Source organism: Coptis chinensis, chromosome 6 (genome assembly GCF_015680905.1).
Source record: "Coptis chinensis isolate HL-2020 chromosome 6, ASM1568090v1, whole genome shotgun sequence".
Lineage (NCBI taxonomy): Eukaryota > Viridiplantae > Streptophyta > Magnoliopsida > Ranunculales > Ranunculaceae > Coptis > Coptis chinensis.
The window spans coordinates 56,019,040-56,046,828 of record NC_141461.1 but is presented as its reverse complement, the minus strand read 5'-3'; the positions used below and the strand labels follow the sequence as shown (position 1 = coordinate 56,046,828).

General features: G+C 36.0%; 1 protein-coding gene, 1 long non-coding RNA gene and 1 pseudogene across 2 annotated transcripts; all 3 read left to right on the top strand.

Annotated features, from left to right (window-relative positions):
* Positions 1–939: 939 nt before the first annotated feature.
* LOC147493674 (calmodulin-binding transcription activator 2-like) lies at positions 940–12,859 on the top strand (annotated as a pseudogene).
* Positions 12,860–18,205: 5,346 nt separating this feature from the next.
* Positions 18,206–20,379, top strand: LOC147493673 (uncharacterized). Its single transcript, XR_015199873.1, has 3 exons — positions 18,206–18,912; positions 19,028–19,074; positions 19,644–20,379. It is a non-coding gene; the product is annotated as an uncharacterized LOC147493673 (long non-coding RNA).
* Positions 20,380–21,211: 832 nt separating this feature from the next.
* Positions 21,212–23,246, top strand: LOC147493672 (vacuolar cation/proton exchanger 1a-like). The gene is made up of 5 exons (XM_086568688.1): positions 21,212–21,448; positions 22,307–22,371; positions 22,466–22,582; positions 22,762–22,852; positions 22,947–23,246. The coding sequence occupies exons 1-5, from the start codon at positions 21,262–21,264 to the stop codon at positions 23,009–23,011; spliced, it is 525 nt and encodes a 174-aa protein (XP_086424814.1). The 5' UTR covers positions 21,212–21,261; the 3' UTR covers positions 23,012–23,246.
* Positions 23,247–27,789: the final 4,543 nt, after the last annotated feature.

Sequence of the window (27,789 nt, the reverse complement as noted above, 5' to 3'; positions counted from 1 at the left end):
CCAAATAGGAAGTGGTTTGCTACCTATGAGAACTTGAGTGGAGATTTCGTTTTGATGGGTAATGATGTTGCTTGTAAGACGGTAGGAATTGGAACTATACGGTTCAAGATACATGATGGTGTAGTGAGGACTTGAACCGATGTGAGGCATGTTCCTGAGCTAAAGAAGAACCTTATTTCTCTTGGTACCTTAGATTCCAAAGGCCACAATTTTGTGGGAAATGGTGGAGTCCTAAAGATCCTTAGTGGCTCTTTAGTCATTATGAAGGGTCAAAGAAATGGAAACTTGTATACTTTGTTGGGTAGTACAATGATAGGTGATATAACAGTGGGTACATGTAGTGATGATTTTGAGTGCACAAAATTGTGGCATATGCACTTTGGGCATATGAGCCAAAATGGATTGTCTGAGTTGTGCAAGTGAGGGCTACTGAAAGACTTGGAGAAACCAAGTATGGAATTTTGTGAGCATTGTGTCTATGACAAGCAGTGTAGAGTCAAATTCGGTACAAGCAAGCACAAGACAAGAGGCATCCTGGATTATGTGCATATGGATGTTTGGGGACCTTCTTGAGTGGCTTCTAAGGGAGGTAACTGGTATTATGTTTCTTTCATCGATGATTATACACGCTATGTGTGGGTATATATCTTGAAGTCCAAGGATAAAGATTTTGAGACATTTAAGAAGTGGAAGACAAGGGTTGAGAATCACACAGATAGGAAGGTGAAGACTCTACGGTCTGACAATGGTACTGAGTATACCTATATGCCTTTCCAAGAGTTTTGTGCACAATAGGGAATTTCCAAACACTGGACAGTGAGGGGCACGCTGCAGCAGAATAGGTTAGCAAAGAGAATGGATCGCACATTGCTTAAGAAAGCTAGGTGTTTTCTTTCCAATGCCAATCTTGGCAAATAGTTCTGGGCAGATGCAGTGGCTATGGCGTGTTACTTGTATAATAGATCACCAATTCCGGCGATAGACTGCAACACACCTTATGAGGTATGGATAGGGAAACCAGCTGATTATGGTACTTTGCACGTGTTTGGATCTAGTGCTTACTACCACATGAAGGATAGTAAGCTTAATTCTAAAGCTAAGAAAGCAATATTCTTGGGCTATGCAAAGGGAGGAAAGGGATACGGATTGTGGTGTCTTGAGAACCACAAGTTCTTGGTCAGCAGTGAGGTTACCTTTAATGAGATTTCGGTGCTACATTTTAGCAGGCCGGAGAAGGCTGGAAATAGTGGTGATTCTATAGAATGTCAAGTGATTGAGATAGAAGCGTCTGAGGATACTAAAGAGAGCGAGGTTCTTAGTGAAATAACTATTCAACAAGAAGTAGAGTTACAACAACCTGAGCAGCAAGCTTTGGCTAGATCAAAGCCAAAGAGAAGTGTGAAACAAGTTATGAAGTATGGGCATGATAAGATAGTGAAGCATTATGGTCAACCGGACTCGCATTGTCCTAGAACTATTTTTCGCTTAATGTTATCAAAGTTTTCTACTCTCGATGCTATTGCAATATAGTTGGAATAGAAGATTCGTTCCACTCCTAGTTCTTTAGAAGTCTAAGTTAACTACGATTATCAGTCTATCAAGGTCAATGAGAGTAACGACAGAAATATACTACAATGGGAAACTACTAATCAATATGTGAATCACGAATAGACGAAATTCAAATACTAACTTGACAATAGAGAATGAATTAGGGGAATTTGATTCCACCTTGATTCGACTTAATCAACTAACAAAGAAATGTCGTAATCCAAATTTCAATGCTTTCGCATAACAAACTGGTATTTCTAATCCCTAATTATTCATGGCAATCTCTACCAAATAATAACTAGCATGTGAAGCAATCAAACCCATTCTCATGGTGAACTAATTACTTTCTAGAATTGAATAGATTATCATAACGATTTCTAAGCTAACAAAATCAAGTTTTCATCAAGGCTTCCTCAAACCCCTCTAATGGAGGTTTTAGCCTTGAATCATTAAATTATCATTTCTATATGGAATTAAGCAAGACATGATATAAAGATTATAAATTTACTTATTTGAATTAAAATGGAAATCTAATCATGCAAGATTGAATTGAAACTAGTAATGATTATTGACTAAATCTATGAATTGAAGCTAAAATGATTTAATGGAATGAAACTAGATTTATGAATAACTACCTAACTTTATTAATCTAATGAATAATAACAATACTGATTCAAAACTGAATTTAAAACAAGGTAATAAAACTAATTAATGGAGTTTAAACTAATTTATTTTCTAATCTAGGTCTAGCTAATTAGTCTACCTCCTTTCCTTTTTTCAAGAAGAGAAAGAGATCCCCAATTTCGTGCATGGGCCTGTATCCATGTTTTTGGCCGAAAAATCGAGCCCAAAACCCAATTTCTTCAGTCCACAGAGGTCTTTTCAGCTAGTTTTGACTTCAACAGACTTTTCGTCCACTTTTGATCCTCTGATTGGGTCAAGGTTTGGACAATTGGAAAGCTCTTTCCAATTTGGTTGTTTTGACATAAGGTAGGTCCAATTCCGAGGTCTGAGTCTAAAGATACGGTCTTCGGAAGTTCTGCTGACTTTTATGCGCTATTTCTGCCCGCATTGACTTTGACTTTTCAGCTTTGACTAGGCTTTAAAAAGGCTTTTTCTCGTTGAATCTTGGCCTTTAATCACATAACTTCTTAGCAACCAACCCTTGCTCCTTTATCTCACAAAAGTGACACATTTCTGCACATAATTGACTCCAATGCCTGAAATACATAAAAGCACGTAATCAACATTAACTCTTATTTATTATTCGCATAATTAGTCTAAAAGTATTATTGTTAAGGGGTTAAAACTACAGTTTTGGGCTCTTATCACAGAGCCTTTTCTAGGTATTAGGTAGAGAATGATAATTAGAGGTCCCAGATAAGACTAAAATATAACAAAATTATGGACCTTAATTCAAGCTTTGGCTTTACTATTTCCTCCTTGAACAATAGAATGTCTTGAAAAACTCGATGGTTTTTTTATGTTGCTTTTCCTTGCTCTGGGGAAGTCCTCTGTCATGTTGTGCTTGAGAAAGGGCATTTTCAGTGGTTAAGTTTCTATATTTTTTAGGGTGAGAAGATGCCAATTGAAGATGCAATTGCAGCAGTAGATGATTCAAGCAAGGACGGTGAATCTGGACCAAAATCATGCAATTGTCTAGATTTGTTTGAGGAGAATTACAAAGAGCTGGAGAGATGGGTGGATCAGTATTACAGACTTCTCACTGGGCCTATGAAAGCTCAGAAACCAAGGTAGGTGAAGTATTATTGTTTTTGTTGGTCTGTTTTTTGCTAAAGCATTTTGCCTAAGCTTTAAATGGCACACTTTACTTTACAGGTCTTGAACACAATTATTAAATACGAGTTTTACTGTTTTTCTAATAAATTATTAAACAGGTACTAATTTCCAGAATGTTCCTAAAGAGTCAAGAAGATTTAGCAAAATATAAATGGTCGTGCATGTTTGGGGAAGTGGAAGTTCCAGCTGAGGTTTTAGCAAATAATGTTATTCAATGCCATGCTCCACATCACAAAGTGGGAAGGATCCCTTTTTACGTAACATGCTCCAACAGGGTGGCTTGTAGTGAAGTAAGAGAATTTGAATTCCGAGTCAACCGTACTCAAGATTTCATGATGACTGGTCCTAATAGTGTCGGCACAAGTGATATGCTCCTTAACATACGATTTCAAAATTTATTATCCTTGGGTTCTGTCTGTCATATTGGTTCCGTTGAAATTGATGGTGAAAATTCTCATAGAAGTGGTAGTATCAAATTGATGATGAAAGAAGACGATGAAGGGTTCCTGATGGTAAATACTACTATGGGTGGCTTTTACCTAGAGAAAGAAAAAGAGCAGCTTCTAAGAGAAGTTAAATTCATGGCTTATTTAGAAAGTAACTAAAGACGGTAAAGGCCCTAATTTGTTAGATAAAGAAGGTCAAGGCGTAGTGATACATTTAGCAGGTGCTCTTGGCTATGACTGGGTTATAGCACCAACAGTAGCCGCTGATGTTAATATCAATTTCCGTGATATGAATGGATGGGCTGCACTTCATTGGGCTACATTTTGTGGCAGGTATGTTTTATTTTGGTGCACCAAAAAAATCCTATATACGCTAAAGTACATAGTACAACATGTTTCAGTAGATGCAAGAATTGTTATGGAAATAAGACCATTTAAGACACTCTTTTTGCTACTGTTATAATATAGTTCTCTCTTTAACTCCTTTTCAAGGAGCGCAGCGGAGCTTGGTCTTTTTCGCTCTCGGATGCAGCTCCTGGAGCATTAACAGATCCAACTCCCAAATTTCCTTCGGGCAGGACACCTACAGACCTTGCTTACATGAATGACCACAAAGGGATTACAGGTTACCTTGCAGAATCTTCTTTGACCATTCATCTATCATCTCTTACCATGAAAGACACCAAGGATGATACTCCGGCAGATATTACAGAGGCAGAAGCTTCATAGAAAGTTCCTAATCAAAATGTTTCACAATTCTTTGATGTTGGTGTGCCAGATGCCTCTTTGAAAGACTCACAACTGCTATTCACAATGTTACTCAAGCTACTGCTCGTATACATCAAGTGTATAAGATACAATCATTCCAAAGAAAGCAGTTAGTTGAGTATGATGACAAAATTTTTGGAATGTCAGATGAGCGTGCTCTTTCACTCATTTCTATTAAGAAACATAGACTGGGATTGCATGATGAACCCGTACATGTTGCAACCATGCGAATACATAACAAATTTCATGGTTGGAAAGGAAGAAAAGAATTTTTGGTAATTCGACAGCGGATTATCAAGATTCAGGTGTTCACTTTTCTTTCCACGTGCTTCTTTGTGATGAATAAAGATTTTATTCATACTCACAGTCAAAGAAAAAAATTGTAGAAGTGGTAGGAAACGACATCCGCATGTATTAATATGTTATGAATTCCCAACTGAGGTGACAATAATTGACCACTTCTTACTGACCAGCCCAACAACTATAACCCTATCAGGTGTGAGAGGGATTTACTCAAGATACCAAAAGAAAAACCAGACTAGATAGATTACAGTGAAAGCATGCTCTTAGTGGTGCGTGAAAGACAGCGTGTGTCACAGCCCAATTTTCTAAACAATTAAAAAAATGAATAATTGAAATATAAATATATCAACCATCACTTGGTTCAATTGTCTAAAAACCCAGGCTATGACAGGGGGATACAACACATGTCAAAACCTAAAACCCACATCACAACAGGATCAACTTAACAACAAAAAAACTCCAAATTCCTCAACTATCACTTTATTAAAAACTTTCTTCCATCCTAATACAAACATAAAAAAACTTTAAGAATAACAATTTCCAACATCGTATTCTCATGTCATATAAAAAAATGTAACCTACGTTATTACATCCTTCCAAAAGATCAGACCTAATAAACTAAACTCCCAGACTGCTCCAGGCGAGAATCCAAATCACACGCCGTGGTTCCACTGCCTTCCACCTATGTTCCCAAGAACACACCCACGTTGCCAAAACAAAGCAAACATGGGTCAACAAAATGGAATTTGCTGGTATGAGTAGACTAACCACAGATAAACATTATCATACTTTAATTATCCAAACAATCACTTTATATTTTTCCCATAACTTAATCATTCATTCTTGGAAGGCGAAGGTAGTTCCAATCATTTCAACCGCATAGCTTCTTCCCAAGCAAGACTTCCATCTTATTAACTCATTCTAATAACTTGTTTTAATAACTAAATCATTTAATTAAAACTTACCGATATCCATTGGCCAGATATAAGGGTAGGATCAAGGCCCCTGACAAAAAATGTTATTAAGTCCTACCCTCCTGCAAAAGAAAGTTAGAACTTCTAACATTTGTCGATATCCTATAGGTATTCAAAAGTAAAGCCAAGCACACTCGCACAATCAAAGAAAGTTCTCTTATTAATTAATCAATTACTTTTCTTATACACATATTTCACAACCTATGTACCTTAGGTCATTCCCGCCACATTCAAGGAATACCCAACCCTACATTCCCGTACACTCAAGGAATACAACTAACCCGCAAGGCGAATACCTTAGTTCCTCTCTAGGGTAGTCCAAACAATCTGGTCATTCATGGCACATTCAATGAATACCCGGGTCATTCATGGCACATTCAATGAATACCCATAGATAACGCTAACGGGCCATTTATGGCACATTCAATAAATGCCCACCTAACATATGACATCAACAGTCATAAAACTCAATTCCAAAACATGAGGCGTGGAGAGTTCTAAAAGAGTGCGGTAAATTTGTTTACACATTATCAAACTTTATTTTATATATCATTTTAGAGAACGAATGAGTATCTTGATTCCTGTATTTTTGATTTACGTGTTATTAATTTCAGGGATGTCTTAGTGTCATAACGTTGCATATCATAAAATACTGCAAAATCACATAGTAGTTAATACACATACACACGTATATATAGAGGTCTTAGCCTAAAGTCAAGTATGCTAATAGTCCTAGACCTATCTTAATAACCCAAATCATAATCCGAGTTAAAAGGTCAAATTGGGTCAACTGGTCAAAGTCAACCCTGGTCAACAGTTACTCTGGTCAAAGTCAACCCTGGTCAAAGTCAAAGTCAAAGTCAACCATCATGATCGAAGTCAAATTGTCGTTTCCATGTTCAACAGGTTCGGGGTCATAGCCATGGTTAATGGCTAAGGTCAAAAGTGCATGGCTCAGCTCATGATTAAGATAATGGTTCGGACGCAACTAGCCAAGCCCAAACCTTAGAACCCGAAAGTCTAAAACCAACTTATTTATTCCACCTGACCCAATTGGGGACATAAGGACCAGCCCACATAAATTAGAAACCGGCCCAGAGAAAACTAATTGGAAAAGGCCCAAACAAAACTTAATTAAACTGGTCCAAAACACAAATGGGTTCGGCCTAAAAACTAAACTGAAAATGGCCCAACACTTAATCAAAACTGGCCCAACACATTAATGAAACTGGCCCAAGAAAACTAGTTAGTTTTTTGCCCAACCAACTTAATCTAAAAATGGCCCAAAACTTAAGACAAAATCGGGCCCAAGCCTCAAGCCCAAGCCCCAGGCCCAGCCGGCCAACAGTTCACCTTCTTCCCCAATTCTCTTCGTCCAGCCACCCAAAACCGACCACCACAAGCTCTCCTCCTCCTCCAACTTCATCACATCGGTTTGACTCATAAACAAAAACCCTATAACTTTAATTAAGGCATAAACCTCAATTCCTTAAATCTAAACTTCCCAAAGCTAGATCTGGACATAAATTTCGGCCACCATTAATGGTTCTTCAAGCTCCACTCGACACCACCACACACACAACCAATAACTACCCTTAATCCAACCACAATCCAACAAAACAATCAACAAAATAATAAAAAATAGTTAAAATCAATTTACTAGAGGACGTCTGGGCGTGCCGCCATTGATGCTCCTCTCTGAGCTTCCAACAACACCCAATCTCCAGCACGCCCTCACCTACAACCCATCCCAACAGTCCGACCACCAATTCAAACCCACCGCAACAGAAAAAGTTAAAAAAAAAACAGTAAGGCAGTACGGCAGGACCATTCCCTTATTTTGGGCTCGCGATGACGCGCCGAATCCAACTTCGACAATTAAATTACAATTCCGATATTTCACTAAAGTTTTAACAACACGACGAACACGACACCGAATAAAACCAGATAATGAGCAGTATAAAAACAGAAACCTATACACCGATACACGAAAACTATAACTTCGGTGAAATAGCAAAAATAGCTACTCACCTTTAGCGCGCTCCGACTATCAACCAGCTACCAGGAAAATTCTTCCTTTCCTTCCTTCAGTAAAACTCCCATTTTTTTCTAAAACCCTCACTGTGTTTTTTTTCTCCCAAAAACTCTACGTGAGAAAACTCCCCGAAAAACAAGGACAACACTTATCCATTTACTTATGGGTTTTTATCCGTCCGTAACTGCTGGATAGTCTATCTCTGTTTTATCTATTACCTATTTTCATTATTATCTTTATTATTATTATTATTAGGAAAACAAAGAATAAAAACACGGGGTGTTATAGCGTGGAAGGCTTGGAACAACCTAGAAGGTAACTTTCATAATCAATGTCAGATTATGACTTGGGGAGTTCTATTATACAAGAAGTCTCTTCCAAATGCAAACCAACATAATGGAGAATCCAATTTCCGTTTTCCATTTTTGCATTTTCAAATGGTCGTTTAGTACCCATTTTTTCAATGTTGGGTTTCCATCTGTGACAAGATGAAGAGTAGGGAGAGAACAACTTTTATCAAACTTTTTTGTTTCGCTTTTCCTGGAACTTGCTTTCATAATGCTACATCCAATGTGTTAAGTCAAATGACTCCTCCAATTTGTTAGCTTATTTGATCCTTTGCTGCTGAACATATAGTGTCTCAGATCAGTACTTTTGATTGCAGGTGAATGCCATAGTCCTTCTGTTTGCATCAACTCCACAATCTAACGATCTCTTATGGGTTTTGTGGGAACTGTGTGGGCTTTCCAGGTATACCTGTCCATCTCCATCTTTTTTAATGTCGGACATGATAAACATTACTCCCTTTGTAGTTCTGGTTCACAACGGTAGGTTTTGTTGGCCCTTGGCCCTCAGGCATTTTCCAGAGGTACATCTTTTGTAAATGCTTCATTTGGAATATTAGTTGTATACTTCAATAAATAATATATAGTGGCCACATTTTAGTTCCATGCTATGATGGTAGTCTATATATGAGCTTTTCTTCTTCATCATCTCAAGTAAATGTACGTTGGAATATTCTAACAGCTTCCCTTTGGTTTATCAAAGAAGTAATTATGGTTTTTTTGGTTAATTGATTGTGTATGTATTACGGTTATTTTTTTTCATAAATTTTGAACCGGTGTTGTGTCATTCTTATTTTCTTACTGTAGATTGGATATTGTCAAATTGTGGTATAAATTATATTAAGATGAATTTAAGGTTGTACAGTAACATCTCCAATTGCTACCAAGTACCAAGGCGCACAAAGCAAAATGTAGTATATTATTGCTCTGTGCATGCTGAACTGCGAAGTTCACCTAACAAGTACAACCATGAGTATGACAAAGGTATCACACCAATATTGTTTCAGCTGTTCATGAACAGTAGGTAGCATGATTGCTTATGAGGATCTTTATAGCTTCCTACCATCCACACTTAAAGCCAGTGACTGGGGTGGTAATTGGTGAGTGAGAACTGATGAGAACCATCATACATAGTGACCATGAGTGCATGATTCTATATCATAATATAGGCCGTGTTTGATACTTCGATTTGTGGGAATACAATTTGCACACTTATTTATAACCTGAAATCCTATGGATATTAGTGGACAACTTTTACCACTAAAGAGCTCTAATATGCAGACTATTTGTAGGAACTGTTATTTCAGAATGAATATTTCTACAAACCGTGAAAACCCCGCGCAGTGGAATTAATAGTTCTCACGATTTTAGATTGGAAAACATACCTGTAAATCCGCTGCGATAACTCTGAGAATCCAATAGCTATGAAATCAGCAACCACCTCTTGATCTTCTGTTGTATTCCTTTCAATAGATTGGACGTTGTGTGGGCAATGATCTACCAACCCCTTTCTTTCTCACAAAGCTAGAACTGATTTGGATCTATCTTTTCTTGCCTCTCTTTTCAATCAAGATGAATAGTGAATTTCAGCCAAGAAGAAAGGTTTCTATTTATAGGCTACAACAGGGACCATGAGGAGAAATTAGTGTTGGGCCTCTGACGGGCTTGGGTTTTCCATGTTCGCCTAGAACACACGGCCCAAGTCTGTCAACAAATGGCTTATTCCACTAAAGGCCATTGTTGTACTACCACCCTAATCCCAAATTACGTGTTACGTTTATGGGCTCCATATTATATGCTTGTTGATCTCCCCGTGTTTAAGATATCGAATGTCCGTTGATTAAGTCAAGTTACTGACAACTACATTAATCAACTTTTTATGTCCTTGAGTAGTACCACTCAACCTCATTGTCATGTCGGATCAAATCCACCTGCAGGGTTTACATGACAATCCTTATAAGCTCCTCAAGGGGACATCTTTAGCCCGACTTCTTGCAGGACACAGATTCCTTCTATAATCAACAACACACCTTACATACAATGTCATTACCTAATCTATCGAGTTTGTTGATTCACAAATGAATCTCACTCATTGATGATTTAAAGCAATGTACAATGCACGTAAATACCCGTTATTATATCCGGATTAAGAGGACAAGCATCCATAATAACAGAGGTGTTTGTTCTCTTATATAGTCAGTATAAAGAGAAACAACCTCACTTGGTCCTGTTCAATACACACAAAGTGTACTAGTGTAATTCTGTAGTCAAGATAGACTAATACCAGATTATACTATACCGTACCAATGGTTTGTCCAAATCCATCTAGGTTGTGAACGATTAGTTATACTTTATAAGGTACTGATGATATGATCTTCTCTGTGTTCACACCATATCATCTACAACATAAAATATTAGACATATGCAAATAACTAATAACATATTTAATATGCATAACATTTGCCCATATGATTCTCATTCAAAATATAAAGAATTAGAGTTATTACAAAAATAATGCTTTTAGTATATAACCCTACCACTATTGAGTTGTGAAAAGTTTGTACAAAATCAAGAGTTTGAGCTAACCTATTACTGTTGAAGTTTCGCAGGGAGTTTATTCCCACCTATCAAAGACACCCTTAGTTGTTTGGAAATAATATAGTTGGAAATTGATCCCTTAATTTGGTAATTATTTCAACAAAAAGGTGATCTTTTTTGGTATCTATTTGTATTTTGTTATCTTTTTTGTTTGCAATAGAAAGTAGTGTAGTGGGAATGAACATTGTCAATCGGCCCATAATGATTTCAAAAATCACAGCATATTTTGAAAATTCTTAGTGTAAGCGATTTGGATGACTTTTTAACTTTGTAATTGTTATTGTTATAATATTATTTATTTGAATGCATTTGTTAGTCAGTGTTCACAGGGAAGCACATTTACCCTGTTAAGAGGAGGCTTAGTTGTTAGCTAATACTTCAGAGCAATCTCTCTCTCTCTCTCTATATATATATATATATATATATATATATATATATATATATATATATATTTTTTTTTTTTTTTTTTTTTATTACATTCATTCAACTCTTTGGAGTTTGCTTTTTATCCATACATTTAGGCCTTAGCTTGACACCTTTGTGACTCCTGTTCTCAACTTGCAGTTTATGCACTCTGGAAGGTGCCTGAAGTCCTACCAGCTTTTATGCTAAAGGGGGGCAAGGTATCACATTTTATCATTGGGGGAGCATATTTGATGTTTCCGGGTATTAGTATACCTGCTGAAGGAGTTCCTCCTTTTCAATCTGGGCAACCATGGGCAGTAATAGTCCCCAATAATGTAGCTCCAATTGCAGTAAGCAATTGTTCCATGGACTTATTTTCTTATTTCTTCCCTGATGTTTTGGTGGAGTTGTCTGTTGGTACTGGAATATTTGATAGGTAGGGACGACCACTATGAGTAGCACCGAAGCACTGAAAGCCGGTTTGCGTGGAAAGGCTTTGCTAATAACCCACTATTACCGAGATTCACTCTGGCAAGTATACTGAGCAAAATTAATTGTTTTTCCAAGTTGGTATACAAGTCAAAATTAATTGTTGAAATTCGAGGGTAAGTTGTATACAAGTGAGCCTTTATATTTAACTTTTAATTGCTGTAGCATACATGATCCACAATTGTTGATGTTTTCCCCCATCTCCTCGAACTTGGACACTTGGTTGCTTTTTTCTCACTAGAAACCTTCTTGCCTTGCATCGGATTGCTACATTGCGCCATGATGAGTTGGGTCAGGTGTGTATATTAGTAATAGCTGCTATTTTGGTGAAGCACCTTAGAGTATATCACTAAGATTTTGGTGGTGATGCAGGAAACACTTCTGAACCTGCTACTTCTTAATTACCTCCATTACAATCTATATGATCAGGCAGAAAAGCTTAGATCCTAGGCACAACATTTTGAAGCACACTCAAATCAGCAGGTAATTTCTATTTCCTCAACCCGTATATTCCTTTTGAGATTTCTGAGATGGTGGTCATGCAATATGGTCTTTGTGTTACAAGTTGTTTGGGATTTACTTTTTGTTTCGTGTGTGTTACTTGATCTGTTTGTTAGAAATATAATGAAAATGAAGTTTGTGAGTTGAAGGATATACTGCAACCGATGTGGCTGATTTGCTATTGTGGACACTATATGAACCATGTATAGGATGTCATTTTTGTTGAGATTCTTATCGAGTTACATTTATTTTCATTAACATTATTGTTGAATTGGTAGTGTTCTACCATTTCCATTGGTCACAACCACGGGACTTACGGCTGTAGTGATATAACAACTTGTTATGTCATTTCTTATGGAGCTTGCTGAGTGTCTTCTCTCATTGATTAGTTATACACTCCATCAAGCATTGTTTATTTTCTTCTATGAGGGTGTTATAAACCATCAGGTTTGTGAAACAATTTTGCAGAATGTGATTGATGGTGATTTGTGCAAGCAGTTTTCAACACTGTCTCCTATTAAGCAGAAGAAGATTGCTGATGAGCTGGATAGAAGAACACCGCAGGAGATATTGAAGAAACTCGAGGATGTCCAAAACAAGATCATCGGAATAGGCTTCTGTGTATGCTTACAAAACTCGAAGAGATGAGAATTATCACATGATACCACTATATGTAGAGTTTTGTTACAAAACAATCAGATATAAACTTTTGTGTAGACAAAAAAGTTCAAGCGGAGATAATTCCTTTCATCATTGTAGAGTTTGCTATATGAAAGCATAAACTAGTTTTACTTCTGTTGAAGATGAGAACTTCTAATTTACATAATATAGTTATATTTGGCTGAAAAAGATCATTGATCTTGATTTGTTTAGAATATCATTCGGATATTTTTCTGTAGACAATGCAGACAAATGTGTTGTACACTCATGGGCAAACAATGTCAACACCCAATATGTCTATCTTTAAATGGCCATCTTCAGCTCATGGGCTCAGGTTTTGATTGGGCTCTGACCAAGATTCTTATTTCCTACAAAAATAAAAACTTTCTAATACTAATTCTGCAGGTAATATCTATCCAATTCACAACATAGAGAAAAAAAAAAATATAATCAATCAATAAAAAAAAAAAAAAAAAAATGAACTTGAACCCAAAACCATATTTGAGGATTTGAAGTTTCTTTTTCATGATTTAACATTTGTAAATTGATTATTGTCCACAACATGATAAAATGAAGATGGGAGCGAGGATCTATGGTACAAAACAATAAAATATATTGATAAAATATAAACTAAAAGAATTCGAAATTAATACAATGATGAATGATTCATCTTCTCCAAAATTTGAAAGTTGAATTTGAACTCTTGATATTTGCCAAATGTTCAAACTTGAATATTTAAATTGATGTTGAACTCATAATTTTTTTATCTCCCAAATTCCTACAAAAGTTAATTATAAAAGAGGGATTCTAGCATGTGCTGGCTATACCGGTACGCAGGGCTAAGACACCCTAGATCCATTACCTTGCCATGCAATACACCCTCACCTTTTGCTGGTGGAGGGCCCAGATTACATGCATACCCATAATCCAGCATACTCTAGATTTTGCCTATACAAAATATAAGCAAAATTCAAAAATATTAGAGTTAGAGTCTTGAAATTGTGCTTATCAACGGGGTTGGGTCAACAACTTTTGATACGGTGTGGGTCTGGCAGGTTGACAGGTCGGGTTTGAGCATATAACCTACACCCATAGCCCGACCGCATAGAAATGGTGTCGGGTCGGTGCGGGTTTGGGTGGCGGGTGAAGACCGGGTCCCCTACCGGGTGATGGGTCAACGATTTTTTATTACACTTATGGGCGTTAAAAATCTATAATTAGGGAGTTCAATGCAAACACACAGCTGTGAAAGTGGATAGGGAGTTAAAACAGTTATCAAGTGGCCTGGTTTAGGGGATCCTGACTCTTATAACCCTTATAAAATCCACAATCACGGGTACTTCTCAGTTCGCGCAATCGTTCGTACAAAGCAAGCATGGGCTGCAAACCATCTCGAGCTTTGCGCTAAGTGACAGCAGGTCTCTGAAAAATCCATTGATCCAGCAAATTTTGTGAGGTTTTGCATTTCTTACTGCTAAATAAGTTGGCAAAGATGGTGAAGAGGATGAGTTGGCAAGTATATTGAGGTACTAATTGTTTTTGTTCATATAGTTTTTTTTTTTTTGGTAACTCATATACTTAAGTTTGATGGTAACTCATTTTACAAAACATAACCATATCTTCAAGGGTGCTACTTTTTCTAACATTTGTATTTTTCACTCTCAATATACTTGAATATTGTATAGTTTGAGTTTAGGAGTGTTTTGGTATGCAGTAGATTAATATATCGTGGGGTATGGCTTTGTTTTGGTGACAGTAGTTAAGGTTATTGCATAAAGTTTGTATTTTTATTTATTCCAAAATCATGACAATACTTAATTTTTTGTTTTTTTTATGAAAGGCAAGCAGGGAAAAATCTCAACTTTTTGAGATTAACCCGTTTATTTCGATACTGGCTCACGTAAAAAAAAAACACACTATAGCTTGCATCTTTATTAGTATGTATCATGATAGAGGTCGTTTGTTGTCATAACAATTAGCGTATAAGCTGCAATTAGTGTATAAGCATGATTCCGGTGGTTTTGAGTTTACCACCAAACTGGTTAGATTAATGCTAATGCCAAACTAATTATTGTGTGGCTCATTTTGTAATTTTTTTTATGTTATGCAGCTTAATGTCATATGGATGATATAATTTATGCAAACTTTGTTGCGTGCTCTTGGCGATGTTAATTACACAATTGGAAGTTCCACGATAGCCCCATGGGTAAAATGTTTAATTTAAGATTTATTAGAGCTCTTTATAATTTCCATTTGTTTTTGAACTTTCCCGAGTATTGAGATCATATAAGGTTAAAGTCAATGAAATTGGTCTGCCAGTCGAAATTGCCCAAAAGATCACATTTGAAGAGAGAGTAACTGAATGAAATAAGTTTCACCTACAAGAGTTGGTGGACAAGAAGTAAGAACCACCCAGACCTTAAAGCGACGTGGCATGACTAGTGAAATTATAGCCAGTGGCATTATGTCCACTGACTATAATATCACAAGTCATGCCATGGTGCTTTCAGGTCTCGGTCGTTCTTACTTCTTGTCCACCAACTCTTGTAGGTGAAACTTATTTCGTTCAGTTACTCTCTCTTCAAATGTGATCCTTTGGGCAATTTCGACTGGTGGACCAATTTCATTCACTTTAACCTTATATGATCTCAATACTTAGGAAAGTTCTTAAGTAAATGGAAATTATAAAGAGCTCTCTTTATAATTGGATATTTGGCGAGATGGGTGGTTAAGCAATATTTCTCTTAAGCAAGCCTTACACATTTATAATATGGAATTGAAAGGATGTCGAGCCAAAGTTATAGATCGATCTTATTGTAAATGGAACTTGGGTGATACCAGAAATCATACCCGAGGTGATTGAGCTTGCAGGGTTTGATGTAACTTCCTTAGGCACACCTATTGCGAATGAAAAAGACCACCTATATGGCAGGGTTCGGTGTTAATACAAACTATATGGCATAATGCTTAGCTATCGTCGAGATTGTAGCACAAGGAATTCTATTGTCTGCAGGAGATCTTAATTGTAGCCAGTGGCATTATTGTTGAGGATGTAGGAGATCGATGTAGTTTTAGGTACTTGTGACTTGTAAAGGAGATCTATTGTCTGTGTGTAATGTTTACTTTATAAGTAAAATCTTTGGTATCTACAAATTATTATATTGTTACTTGTCTCAATGTATAATTTCTATAGAATTTGGATCATTTGACTGTTGATGTAAAAAGTTTTGACTGGCATTTTTCTTTGAAGTCAAGACTTAATTAATCAAGATATAAGCTCCTTATGGTCTCCTTATTGTACTGAGTGCCGACTCTCACTTTGATATAAATATTTGTTGTTATTCCTGCTATGTTCATAGTGGCTTGTCAATGTTTCATATACATGTCAACAATGAGTTCAGCAGTAGTTGATGGTAATAACAAGAGTAGGAATAGTTGCTGAAGCATCTCCATTGCCCACAGAACAATCGGCTAGAAGACACTCTCTAGAAAATGTTTGTTGGAGGTGGACGTGCAGGATGAAGAGGTGGCTTGCACTAAGGTATGCTAAATTTATTAACAAGCTTGTATTGGTTATATGCTACACACGCCTCCTGCTTGAACCAAGCAAGAGCTGGTCTACTCCAAGTGGCTCAGTACAGAGGGGCGATAAGAAGAAAATAAAAAGGGGTATCCACTATTTTTCTCCTTGATTTTTTAGTTACCTTATATCAATAATAAAAAATGGGTGAGGGTTTTATAAAATGCTTTGCTTAGTTATTTGACCCACCCCATATACATGTACATCACATGATCACACTACTTTGATTCTATTAAGATTTTATTTTTTTTCAGATTTGCTTCTTCGGTCTAGATTGTTTCATATGCTCACAGTCTATCTGATGAATGTTCCTTAAGGGCTTTAGTTTTTATGCTTTTACTATTTTTGAAAATTAATAATTACAAACAATGGTTTACGATCATGCGACGCGTCACATGTTTAGTTTTTATCACTTAAGTTTAAATCATGCTAGCACCTTTTAATTCCACTTAATTTTATACAAGTTAGCTCATTCATGATGTAGTTACATATGTTAGGAACAGGTACTGCGACCTGATCTTCTAATTGATTTGGTTGTGGATTTGAATGTTCAGATTCCGGTCCAGTTCTTAGAAGCTTTCCCGCTTCTTTTGCCACATTGAATCTCTACTGACTCGATAACTCAAGTTAAGTCAACTGTGATTCTTCTTGTTTCGCTGTGAATGGTATCGTTATTGTATAAAGTAGTTTTCCTGGCTTCCATACCTTCTTCTTAGCCTTTGGCTTTCACTAGATTCACTACTCTAAGTGAGATTAATTAGAATATAGTTGGAATATGTTGGGAAAACCTTGAGTATAAGCTGGTGGTGCCTAAGCTTAGTGAGTACATTATAGCTTTATACTTTATAGCTAGGACCACTAAATCCTGAGGTATTGTTTTACTTAGTTCAAGAGCTTGAGAATATTTTATCAAGGCTTATTAATTCTACACACACACACACACACACACACACACAGATATATATATATAAGTGGTGTTGATGATTAATCATATTTCTGTTGTTTTAGCATATGACGACTAATACTTTAAGTGACAAGTATCAAGCCTTGTTGGACAACACCAACTTAACTAAAAACAGGAGATGGACTTCATATTGGGAATTTTTTGGGAACATCAAGAATATGGGGGAGGACACATCACTGATTTAGGGGAGACGTTGGGTCGGGGAGGAAGGGGGAGGTGGGGGGGTAGGATGCTAGGTGGTGCCTTACCTTTTCCATATATTATTGCTTTCTTAATTTCACTATCTCTAATTAATTTTTCTTCGTCTAAAGTTATTGAAGGTGGTTGGTTTAGTTATGCTATTAAGTTTTTGGATCCTTACTGGCCACTCTTACATAGTTAATTGAACTAGAGCATGGATTGGATAGCTTATGTTAATATATTAGAAGTATTTTATGGTTTGCAAGTTATGTTACTAATACAAGGAAAGGGATTCTTGGAGTGGAAGGTAGGCAGAATAACACAAGGAATGGATATACAAGGGTGTATTTGCTAGAATGACAAGAATTTCAAATCGGTCAACATGCACGAGCACCCTAGTACAAGTTTTTTTTAATTCATTTCTAAATTTTTAATTAGAACTTTGTTCCCTAATTCTATAAATATCTCTGTTTTCTCCTAGTGAGGGAGGGAATTAACCCAAGAGCTTGCCCAACCTCCGTACCTCTCTAGTCTTGACCAGTAGTCACTAGACACCTTAAAATATGGTTGTTTGGATACACTTTTCAAAGGGACATAAGTTTGGTTCACTGATTAATGCATTAAACACTTTATCTGCTGCCTGAAGCTCACATTTACACTTAGGAATCCGGAAAAACAAAAATAGGTACAATGGTTTGCATTATAGTATGATGCATGTGTTTGGGATTCTTCATTCATTCTTAGGTTATAATGATGTTAGTATAGTTAACTTACTGCTAGAACTAACCTTTCTAGGAAATTGCGAGTGAACGTATGAGAGCAGGTCTATTAGATATTAATTTTGAGCTACCCAGTTCAAATGAGAACTCACCAAAGACAATACCAGACCTTGGTTGATATTGTAACTACCTAGGTTTATAATCTTTCTATTCAGGTAAGGAGAGGCATCTCTTGCTATCACTACACCATAAGGCCGATTTTGTAACATATGAGATTTTCCATTCCTAACACTTATTCAGCCGTGACAAATGCTCTAACACCCGTTTTCTGTTAGAAATAGAGGTAATCGTTACTTAATATCTCTGTGAAAAAAATTATTTTGTTTCTAACGTTTCTTCTGATATTATGTGTCGATTTTCTAAATATTACCAAGTAGAAAAAAAAAAGAAAAAGAAAAGCGAAATTAGAAAACATGAGTGAGACTAATTCATTTCCGCGCTCATCTCAATTACACAACCCTAGAAAGAAAATGTTATGAAGGAAAACTTGGAAGTCTAAAACTGTTGCCGCTGCTCAGTGCTCATAGTTTGGTAACTGGTAAGTTACCATCGTTATTTTCTTCTTTGTTTTCTCATCGTCCTTATTCTTCATATTTTTTGGTGTCACTATTTCTCAATTGAAGTTTTTCGGTTTTTTGGTTTCATTGTTTAAGGTTCTAGAGAAGTGATCTACTGGAGAAAAAGGTTGCTTTTTGCCAAGGTAACTAATTAATTTTTTTGAATTTCTAAAGTTTCTCTTTTTATAACCTAAGGTTTTGACGAGCTAGATTTCTAGTGCTTCTAGTGTTAACTGATTTAACACTAGAACTCAACTGATGCTTGAAGTTGTCTTTTGCTTTTTATTGTAATGATTTAATTTATATATGTATATTGTGTATTGCTCTAGCTAGGGTTTGGATACTTTAGTTAGCATTTCTATCTGTAAAGATTTTCTATGTACTACAAGGTTTGTCTTCTAATTAACACTTTTCTTCATTTTTCAATAGTGTTAATAGTTTATGAGCTTATTTAAGTCTCTGGGGCTGTCCAAGTTTTGATCTTTGATGCTTTTATGTTGATTTATTAGTGTTTTATGAGACCCCTTTTATTAAAATCTTCGTTTATATGATTTTTACTTCATTTTTTTTTTATCTTTAGTGTGATTTATATGGGGATGGACATGGGATTCATTAGATGGGTAGTCAATAATCAATTTCATTTGACGTTTTTGCTAGTTCATGTTGTAGCATGGTTATCTGCTATCGTAATTGGTCTCTAATCTTTACACAGCCATAAACTGGATCTTGGATTTGATGTGTTGCCTCGTCTGACAAACAATCTGTTGCTGCAGCCTGAACAGGGATTGGAAGTTACTGCAGTCCAACAAAGCAGAAGAAGATTCCAGCAAAAAAAACACAAAGCAGAAGATTATGTTGAAGCAACATGTTGTTTAAGATGCAAGTACTCAGAGTACATATTTCATAAGGTACAACTGATAGCCCCACCAAAAGTTAAATGCTACCGATGTCACACACACACACATAAAACATATTAAAACACAAGCTTCAATAAAACTTGCTCAGTAGAGGAGATCGTATATATTTCTTCGTGGGTGTCTATGTGTCACTAAGTGACAATTAGAACTTAGTCTCTACTCACACTATAACACTAGAGCTGGTATTCAAGTCAACCAAGTTCAGCTTCACAATGTTTAAGCTCGGCTGTTTAAGATATTTAATAGATCACTATTGTAATACCCCACATTTTTGTAACTGTGTAAATTGATTTGTCGCATTGAGTTTCCTTAAGTTACACGGTTTGTTTGATTTGGAGGTCAAGTGTTAATACTAAAAAGGTAACTTACTTTTTTGTGTTAATGAGTTCTGTGAACATGTTGTGCCAGTTTTGATATTATCTAATCGAGTTGTTGGGTTGGCGCCAATGTAATGACTTGGAAATATACTTTTGTATTGAGGGTTAGATACACTCTTTGAAATGTTGTTATCTTTGAAAGTTAGGCATTCACAAATTAATGATTCTGGAAAGTCGAAAGTTAAACTCTCTGAACAAGGTAACAAAATAATATCAAAAAGATGTTGCTAGATATTTGAGGATTACCTCTCTAGTGCTTTTTTTTACTTAAAAGATAATTGTTGTCGTTGCAGTGGGATTTCAAAAGATATTGTCATTGCTTCAATCGAAGATCTTTGAGGTCCGATTCATGCGAGAAAAAGTTGTTGCAAATCGGCGAAAGGTCGTTTTCTTTGTTTGTTTCAATTTAGAACTCTGTTAATTTTCAACATGTGCCATTGCGAGCATTCTAGGCGATATTTACTTTTGAGACAAAAATGATTCTATTTGAAAAGTTTATATATATGTTGTGTTGCGCTGAGACACGGCATGAACACTCCGGAGACATGGCATTTTCAGTTAAAATACAGAGCGTTCGACACAGGTACCACTTACATTTTGAAGTACTTGCGCAATATAGTCTGTATGTTAACCTTTTATTAATTTCCATGAACCAAATCATATTTTTGAACTGTTCTCTGGGTTATAACGAAATTGATCTGGGCCTTGACTTACCATATCAGTTTACGGTAGTATGTTAGCTTATATTAGGAATGATATAGTGTCCACATTTGAATTATGGGATTAGGTTTTGATGACATAAGTGAAGATTGTGTTCTATGTGCTATTTTTTCCGTGTATCTACAGAAGCAAATCAAGAGCATATTGTTGAAAATGGTGGTCTGACATCCTTGCTGTTGCTTTTTAAAAGCTCAGAGGATGAGAAGATACGTAGAGTAGCAGCTAATGCTATTGCCAACCTAGCAATGAATGTTGAATATCTTATGTCTCTTATTAATTCTACTTTGATTACAGGTGTGTCTTTTGGGGGCCGAATATGGAATCAATCATAGTTTTTTTCATTCTCCCCTCTCTGATTTTTTCGGGTAATTTGGCAAAAACCAATAAAGAGCAATTAATGGATCAAGGGGGCATTAGTTTGTTGTTGATGACTGCTGCTGATGCTGATGATCCTCAAACTCTTTGTATGGTTGCTGGGGCAATTGCTAATCTATGCAGAAATGGTAATTTTAATCTCCTTTGTATTTAAGTGCTTCTTGTTTGATGGAGGAATCACCTACACTGTTTCAGGACTAAGTGTAGTTTTACTGATTAGTTTTTGTAGGTTTGCTCTCTTTGAAGGTTGCCTTCTTTCGTTCGATTTTGTTACACCATAGACATTTATACAAATTGACAGTTATGGTGTAGAATTGGTACTATTTCTGTTCTTTTCTTGTCGGTTTGGAAAAATTTATTGTAGTTCTACCAATCTGAAACTTATATTGCATCCTCTATAAGTTGTCTTCTTCTTAACTCTTTAATTTGCTTAACTGGAAATAATGTGTTGTTTGGGTGATGTTATCTCCTTGTTTTGGGTTTTCAGTCCGTCTATAAAGTGTTTGACTAAATTGTTTATTAGTAATGCTATGACTGATTTCATGTAAGAGCTAGAGAGACAAGGGTATTTGGGACTTTGCATTAGTTATAAGAGAACAAGACTCTCTATCGGACCTAGTAAAGCGTATGAAGTATATTTTACTGATTGTTTAATCATATTAGATAGTTGTATACACCTGCTCTTGCCCCCACATGTTTCTATATTTCTTGAAAAATGATGATCACCAACATGGCAACTTCACTTAAAAGTACAAGCTAGGTTATGTCTTAAGAGAAACATAAGCTCAGAGAAGTACTCTATGCAACAAATGGTTTGTCTTATGGAATATGTAATCCCCCCCTGCACTTAAGCCATGTATCATTCTTACCGGAAGAAAGGAACCAATGCTCTATAATGCTTAAAGAATGATACCATTCGTTAGATCATTATTCATCCCTTAGTAACGGTGGACATAACTCTAAAATGTTCATAATGTACATTTTAGGAATTTCACAGGATATAACTCTAGGTGTTGCTTTGGGGTCTGCAACTCAAATTTCAATGTTTGTGGTAAGACTGAACCAGCAGCATTTAAATTCCATTTTGTTCGGAGTTTGGTGACTTTGGTCACAATTTTAATTTCTTCTACTTTGTTGTGGTTCAGATTCCCTTGATTGTCACCAATGCATGGATTCTAGGCATCAACATGGATCTCGATTTTAATCTTCTTGAAACTGGATCGCTTGCTTTGTCCATAATAGTCACGACCTTCACTTTACAGGTATCCCTATACGTTCTTCGATCAACTCATTGTAATAGCTAATAACTTAAAACACAGTACTAACATAATCCTGTTACTGTTCGTGTTTGCGACTTAACATATAGAGAAGTCATAATTAATTACTTGGTTTTGACTTAGTTGCTAATATGTTAATCATCATTTGTCGATGTTATTTGTAGGATGGGACTTCACACTATCTGAAAGGCTTGGTTCTTCTATGCTGCTATGTTATTATTGGAGCATGTTTCTTCGTCCTCAAAGCTCCACTTGGTAATTCTTATTCAGAAAAATTGTAATTGCTAAATAATTTTCATTATGTATATCTCAGTAACACCAACAACTTATGGTATTTTCCAAACTCCAGTGCCAGACACGCACATCCTCAACTCTGGAGCTGTTGCATTTTCTGGAGGAGCCTTGGCAGCTTAAGAGGATCCCCAAACCAAAACAGTTGATTGATCTATGCACTATACCACAGATGCAAGTGTGCATTGGTCATTCTTTCATTTACAGTTGTTTTATTGATGGATGATTCTGTAGTGATTCAATAGGCCGAAGTGGGTACTGCTAAGCCATCATTAATAAGATGGATATCTATTAAAATACCCTTGAAGCTTGGAGAGGAACAGAGCGTATCATGTATGTTTTGGCTTTGGTTTCTAGTCCTAATGTATTTGAATGGACCTCCGGTTTTATCTGTGTGTTTCTGAAATATGAATAATAATATAAGATTCAATTGTTTGGTTTCATCTTTGCTCTATGAACAAGATACAGGTACTGGTACGTGCACCAATATAGGTGGCCCAAATATAAAAAGGCTAGAGAAACAATTTTTTTTTTTTTATATATAAAGAAAATTCGTTAGTAATGGATACATAACCGTTAGCAACAAATTTTTTTATACAATGACAAACAGATAGTAACGGATACGAAATTGTTAGAAATAGAAAATCAAAGTGACGTTTATATCCGTTACTGACTGAGGCTAAACAAATTTGGTAACCATTACTAATAAATTCTAACGGTTACTTATCCGTTACTAAAATTAATTTCACTGACACTTTAAAACCGTTAGTAAATTTTGTAATGGATAATAAGTGTTACAGATATCCGTTACTAATATTTGTCACACTTTTGTGTCAATGCAAGATAACCGTTACTAATATTTTTTGTAACAGATGCATATCCATTACAAATAGGCTGTTATGGTGTAGTGCATGGCTAATGATAACCATTTTCCTTTGATATTAAGTAAGTATTACAAGTGATACTCTTATCATGTGGTGTTGAAAATAAATTCTGAATCATTTGCTAGTACAAGTTAAACGAAGTGTTAACTAATATGCAAAAGATGGTTCTATTGCTAAGTAGGTCCTAACCTTTTAGGTCAGCTTGCTTATATTGATGTTTAACCTCTTATAGTTGTTGTAGGTTCTTAGACTCGGCCTCGTTAAGGTCGATACACATATGAGAGTTGGGGACCTACTCTGCTCAAAGGACTCCTAACCTTTGATTAGATGTATGTAACGGGGAGTCATATGTTCTTCTTTTGTCTTTTTGGAAAGGGCTTCTTTATGAGGTGCCATGACTTGTAAATATATATTTTTTTAGAAGACTATATTCTAAACCCTTTGATAATCAATTATGAGATTAAATGTTTTGCAAATATTTATCTTATTTTTGAGCTCTTTTATGCTAAGTTTGATATTTAACAATTAATGCTCCTTAAATTTATATTAGGGGTGGACAACTTATAATCTCTTATTCTAAGTAAACCTTAAGATTTTAAGAGAAACTAGGGCAAAAGCTTTGGGGAGAGAAAAAGGAGGAGATCATTGTCTTCATTGATTTTCATGCTTTAAGGCAAGTTTACCCTCGCGCTTAGGTGCTTAGTACTTAGATCTTTCTTATGCACAAACATAGGAGCCATTGTTTAGGTTGTGCTTGTTTAGGTCAATTACCAGAATGTGTGTAGAATCGGTCTCTCGTCTACATTAAGTAGGAACCAAAGCTAGTTACTTGACGAACATGAGCACAATGACTTGGGTTTCTGACATCTGCTCAAGAACAATTATGCTCCAGGAACATCAATCCGTTTCTTAAGGACTCATCTTTATCCAGACCATATCCTTGTCACATGGATCTCAAAACTTCTCCTAAAACTAACTCTATGATACGCTAATGGGTGAACAATGTCAACACCCAATAAGTCCATCTTTAAATGACCATCTTCAACTCATGGGCTCGGGCTCATATTGGGCTCTGATCAAGATCCTTTTTTTTTTGCACAATCTCTAACCAAGATCCTTATTTTCTACAAAAATAAAAACGTTCTAATTCTAATTCTTGAGGTAATATCTTTCCAATTCACAACACAAAGAAACAAAATAGAATCAATCAATGAAAAATAAACAAAAATAAAAAACTACAACTTGAACCCAAAACCATATCTTAAAATTTGAATTTTCTTTTTCATGATTTAACATTTGTAAATTTATTATTTTCCACAACATGATAAAATGAAGATGGAGCGAGGATCTATGGTACAAAACAATAAAATATCGACTAAAAGAATTCGAAATTAATACAAGGATGAATGATTCATCTTCTCTAAAATTCAAAAGTTGAATTTGAACTCTCGATATTTGCCCAATGTTCAAACTTGAATATTTAAATTGATGTTGAACGTACTCATCAGTTTTTTATCTCCCAAAATCGTACAAAAGTTAAAAGAAAATATAATTCATATTCAAAAATATTAGAGTTAAAGTCTTGAAATTGTGCGGATTAACAGGGTTGGGTCAACTGCTTTTGATAAGGTGTAGGTCGGGCGGCTTGACAGGTCAGGTTTGAGCATAAAACCTACACCCATAGCCCAACCGCATAGAAACAGTGGCGAGTCGGTGTGGGTTTCGGTGGCGGGTGAAGACTGGGTCCCCTACTGGGTGATGGGTCAACGGTTTTTTATTACACTCCTAATTGTGGGCGTTGAAAATCTATAATTAGGGAGTTCAATGCAAACGCACGACTGTGAAAGTGGATAGGGAGTTAAAACAGTTATCAAGTGGCCTAGTTTAGGGCATCCCGACTCTTATAAAATCCAAAATCACGGGTACAAATCAATTCGCGCAATTGTTCGTACAAAGCAAGCATGGGCTGCAACCATCTCGAAATTTGCGCTAAGAAACTAGTTTGGGCTGCAATAGTAATCGGTCTTGTACAAGTTTCTTTAATCCTTAGAGAAATTGATTTATCTCAAAAGAAACTAGCCCAGATGGAAAAGAAAGTTCTTGGGTATGAAGACAGATTGTGTTGGTTGTTTTGATTTGGTTAATGGAATTGACAAGTATATATTTGTTAAGGCTAAAAGTAAGAATGATTTTCTTGTCCATGATGTTATGGATTTGGGGAGTGGGGGAATTAGAATAGGACTAAATATTGGTGGTGGGTCTGGAACCTTTGCGGCGATGATGCATGGCAGAGAAAAATGTGACTGTTGTAACATCGACATTGAATGTTGATGCCCCTTTTAATGAGTTCATTGCTGCAAGGGGGCTATTTCCTATGTTCTTTAGTTTAGATAAGAGGTTCCCCTTTTACGACAATGTGTTTGATCTGGTTCATGTTGTCAATAGTTTAGGCGAAGGGGGCCGTCAAGAGAAAATGGAGTTTTTGATGTTTGAAATGGGTGGTAGGAGAAAAAATTGTTTCTTCTGGAAAGTCTCAGGTTTACTTGTCTGCTGTTCTTCAAAAGCCTATAAGAGTACAATCGCACTAAGCTTGCTCTGACTGGTTTTAGGTATGGATGCTATTGTATTTTATATCTCTTCTCACACAATATGTGTGAATTATATTATTTGCCTTAACATCTGCATGAAATTTCTTTTGTATGTTGAATAAGTGAAGTGTAAGTTGTTTCCTTGCCATACTGCGAATTGGCAGTGGAGGGAGATCCAGTAATTTATTGTTGTTAATGACAGTAGTGGTTAATTACAGGAGCAGGATTATCTTGTACCATTAAGCTCTTTCAATGAAAACACACTAGCAACAAGACATCTGCCCCATAGATGTTGTGCTTCATATTGGGAAAATAGGGTTTAGATCATTGAGCAAGTATATTAAGGTACTAATAGTTATTTTTTCCATGTATGTTGCATAAGCCGACGGAGTTTTGGTGACAGTCATTAAGGTTATTGCATAAATTTTGTGTTTTTATTTATTCCAGAATCATGACAATACTTAATTTTTTGTTTTTTATGACTGTCAAGCAGGGAAAAATCTTAACTTTTTTAGATTAACCCATTTATTTCAATATTGGCTCTTGAAAAAAAACACACACTACAGCTTGCATCTTTATTAGTATGCATCATGATAGAGGTCGTTTGTTGTCAAAACAATTAGTGTATAAGCTGCAATTAGTGTATAAGCATATCTTCGGTGGTTTTGAGTTTACTACCAAACTGGTTAGATTAATGCTAATGCCAAACTAATTATTGTGTGACTCATTTTGTAATATTTTGTATGTTATGTAGCTTAAAGTCAGACGGATGATACAAGTTATGCATACGTTGTTGCGTGCTCTTCGTGATGTTAATTACATAATGGGAAGTTCCACGACAGGCCAATTGGTAAAACATTTAATTTAAGATTTATTAGAGGTCTTTATTATTTCTACTTGTTTAAGAACTTTCATGAGTATTGAGATCCCATAAGGTTGAAGTGAATGAAATTGGTCTGCCACTCGAAATAGCCCAAAGTATTACATTTGAAGAGAAAGTAACTGGACGAAATAAAGTTCACTTACAAGAGTTGGTCGATAAGAAGTAAGAACCACCCCCGTGGCATGACTAGTGAAATTATAGCTAGTGGCATTATGTCCACTGACTATAATATCACAAGTCATGCGACGGTGGTGGTTCTTACTTCTTATCGACCAACTTTTGTAGGTGAACCTTATTTCGTGCAGTTACTTTCTCTTCAAATGTAATACTTTGGGCTATTTCGAGTGGCAGACCAATTTCATTTACTTCAACCTTATGGGATCTCAATACTCAGGAAAGTTCTTAAACAAGTGGAAATTATAAAGGCCTCTAATAAATTTTAAATTAAAGGATGTTCTATGCTAGCTATACTTTGGCAGGTCGGTGTTAATACAAACTATATGGCAGAATGCTTAGCCATCGTGGAGAGTGTCGAGATTGCAATAC

What these genes read in the sequence shown, in the direction of transcription:
- LOC147493672 (XM_086568688.1), top strand. Translation starts at nt 21,262, where the DNA reads ATGGAATCAATCATAGTTTTTTTCATTCTCCCCTCTCTGATTTTTTCG. An exon ending in TGCTAATCTATGCAGAAATG is followed by an intron (nt 21,449 to 22,306) that starts GTAATTTTAATC and finishes TGTACATTTTAG; the next exon opens with GAATTTCACAGGATATAACT. An exon ending in CGTCCTCAAAGCTCCACTTG is followed by an intron (nt 22,853 to 22,946) that starts GTAATTCTTATT and finishes TCCAAACTCCAG; the next exon opens with TGCCAGACACGCACATCCTC.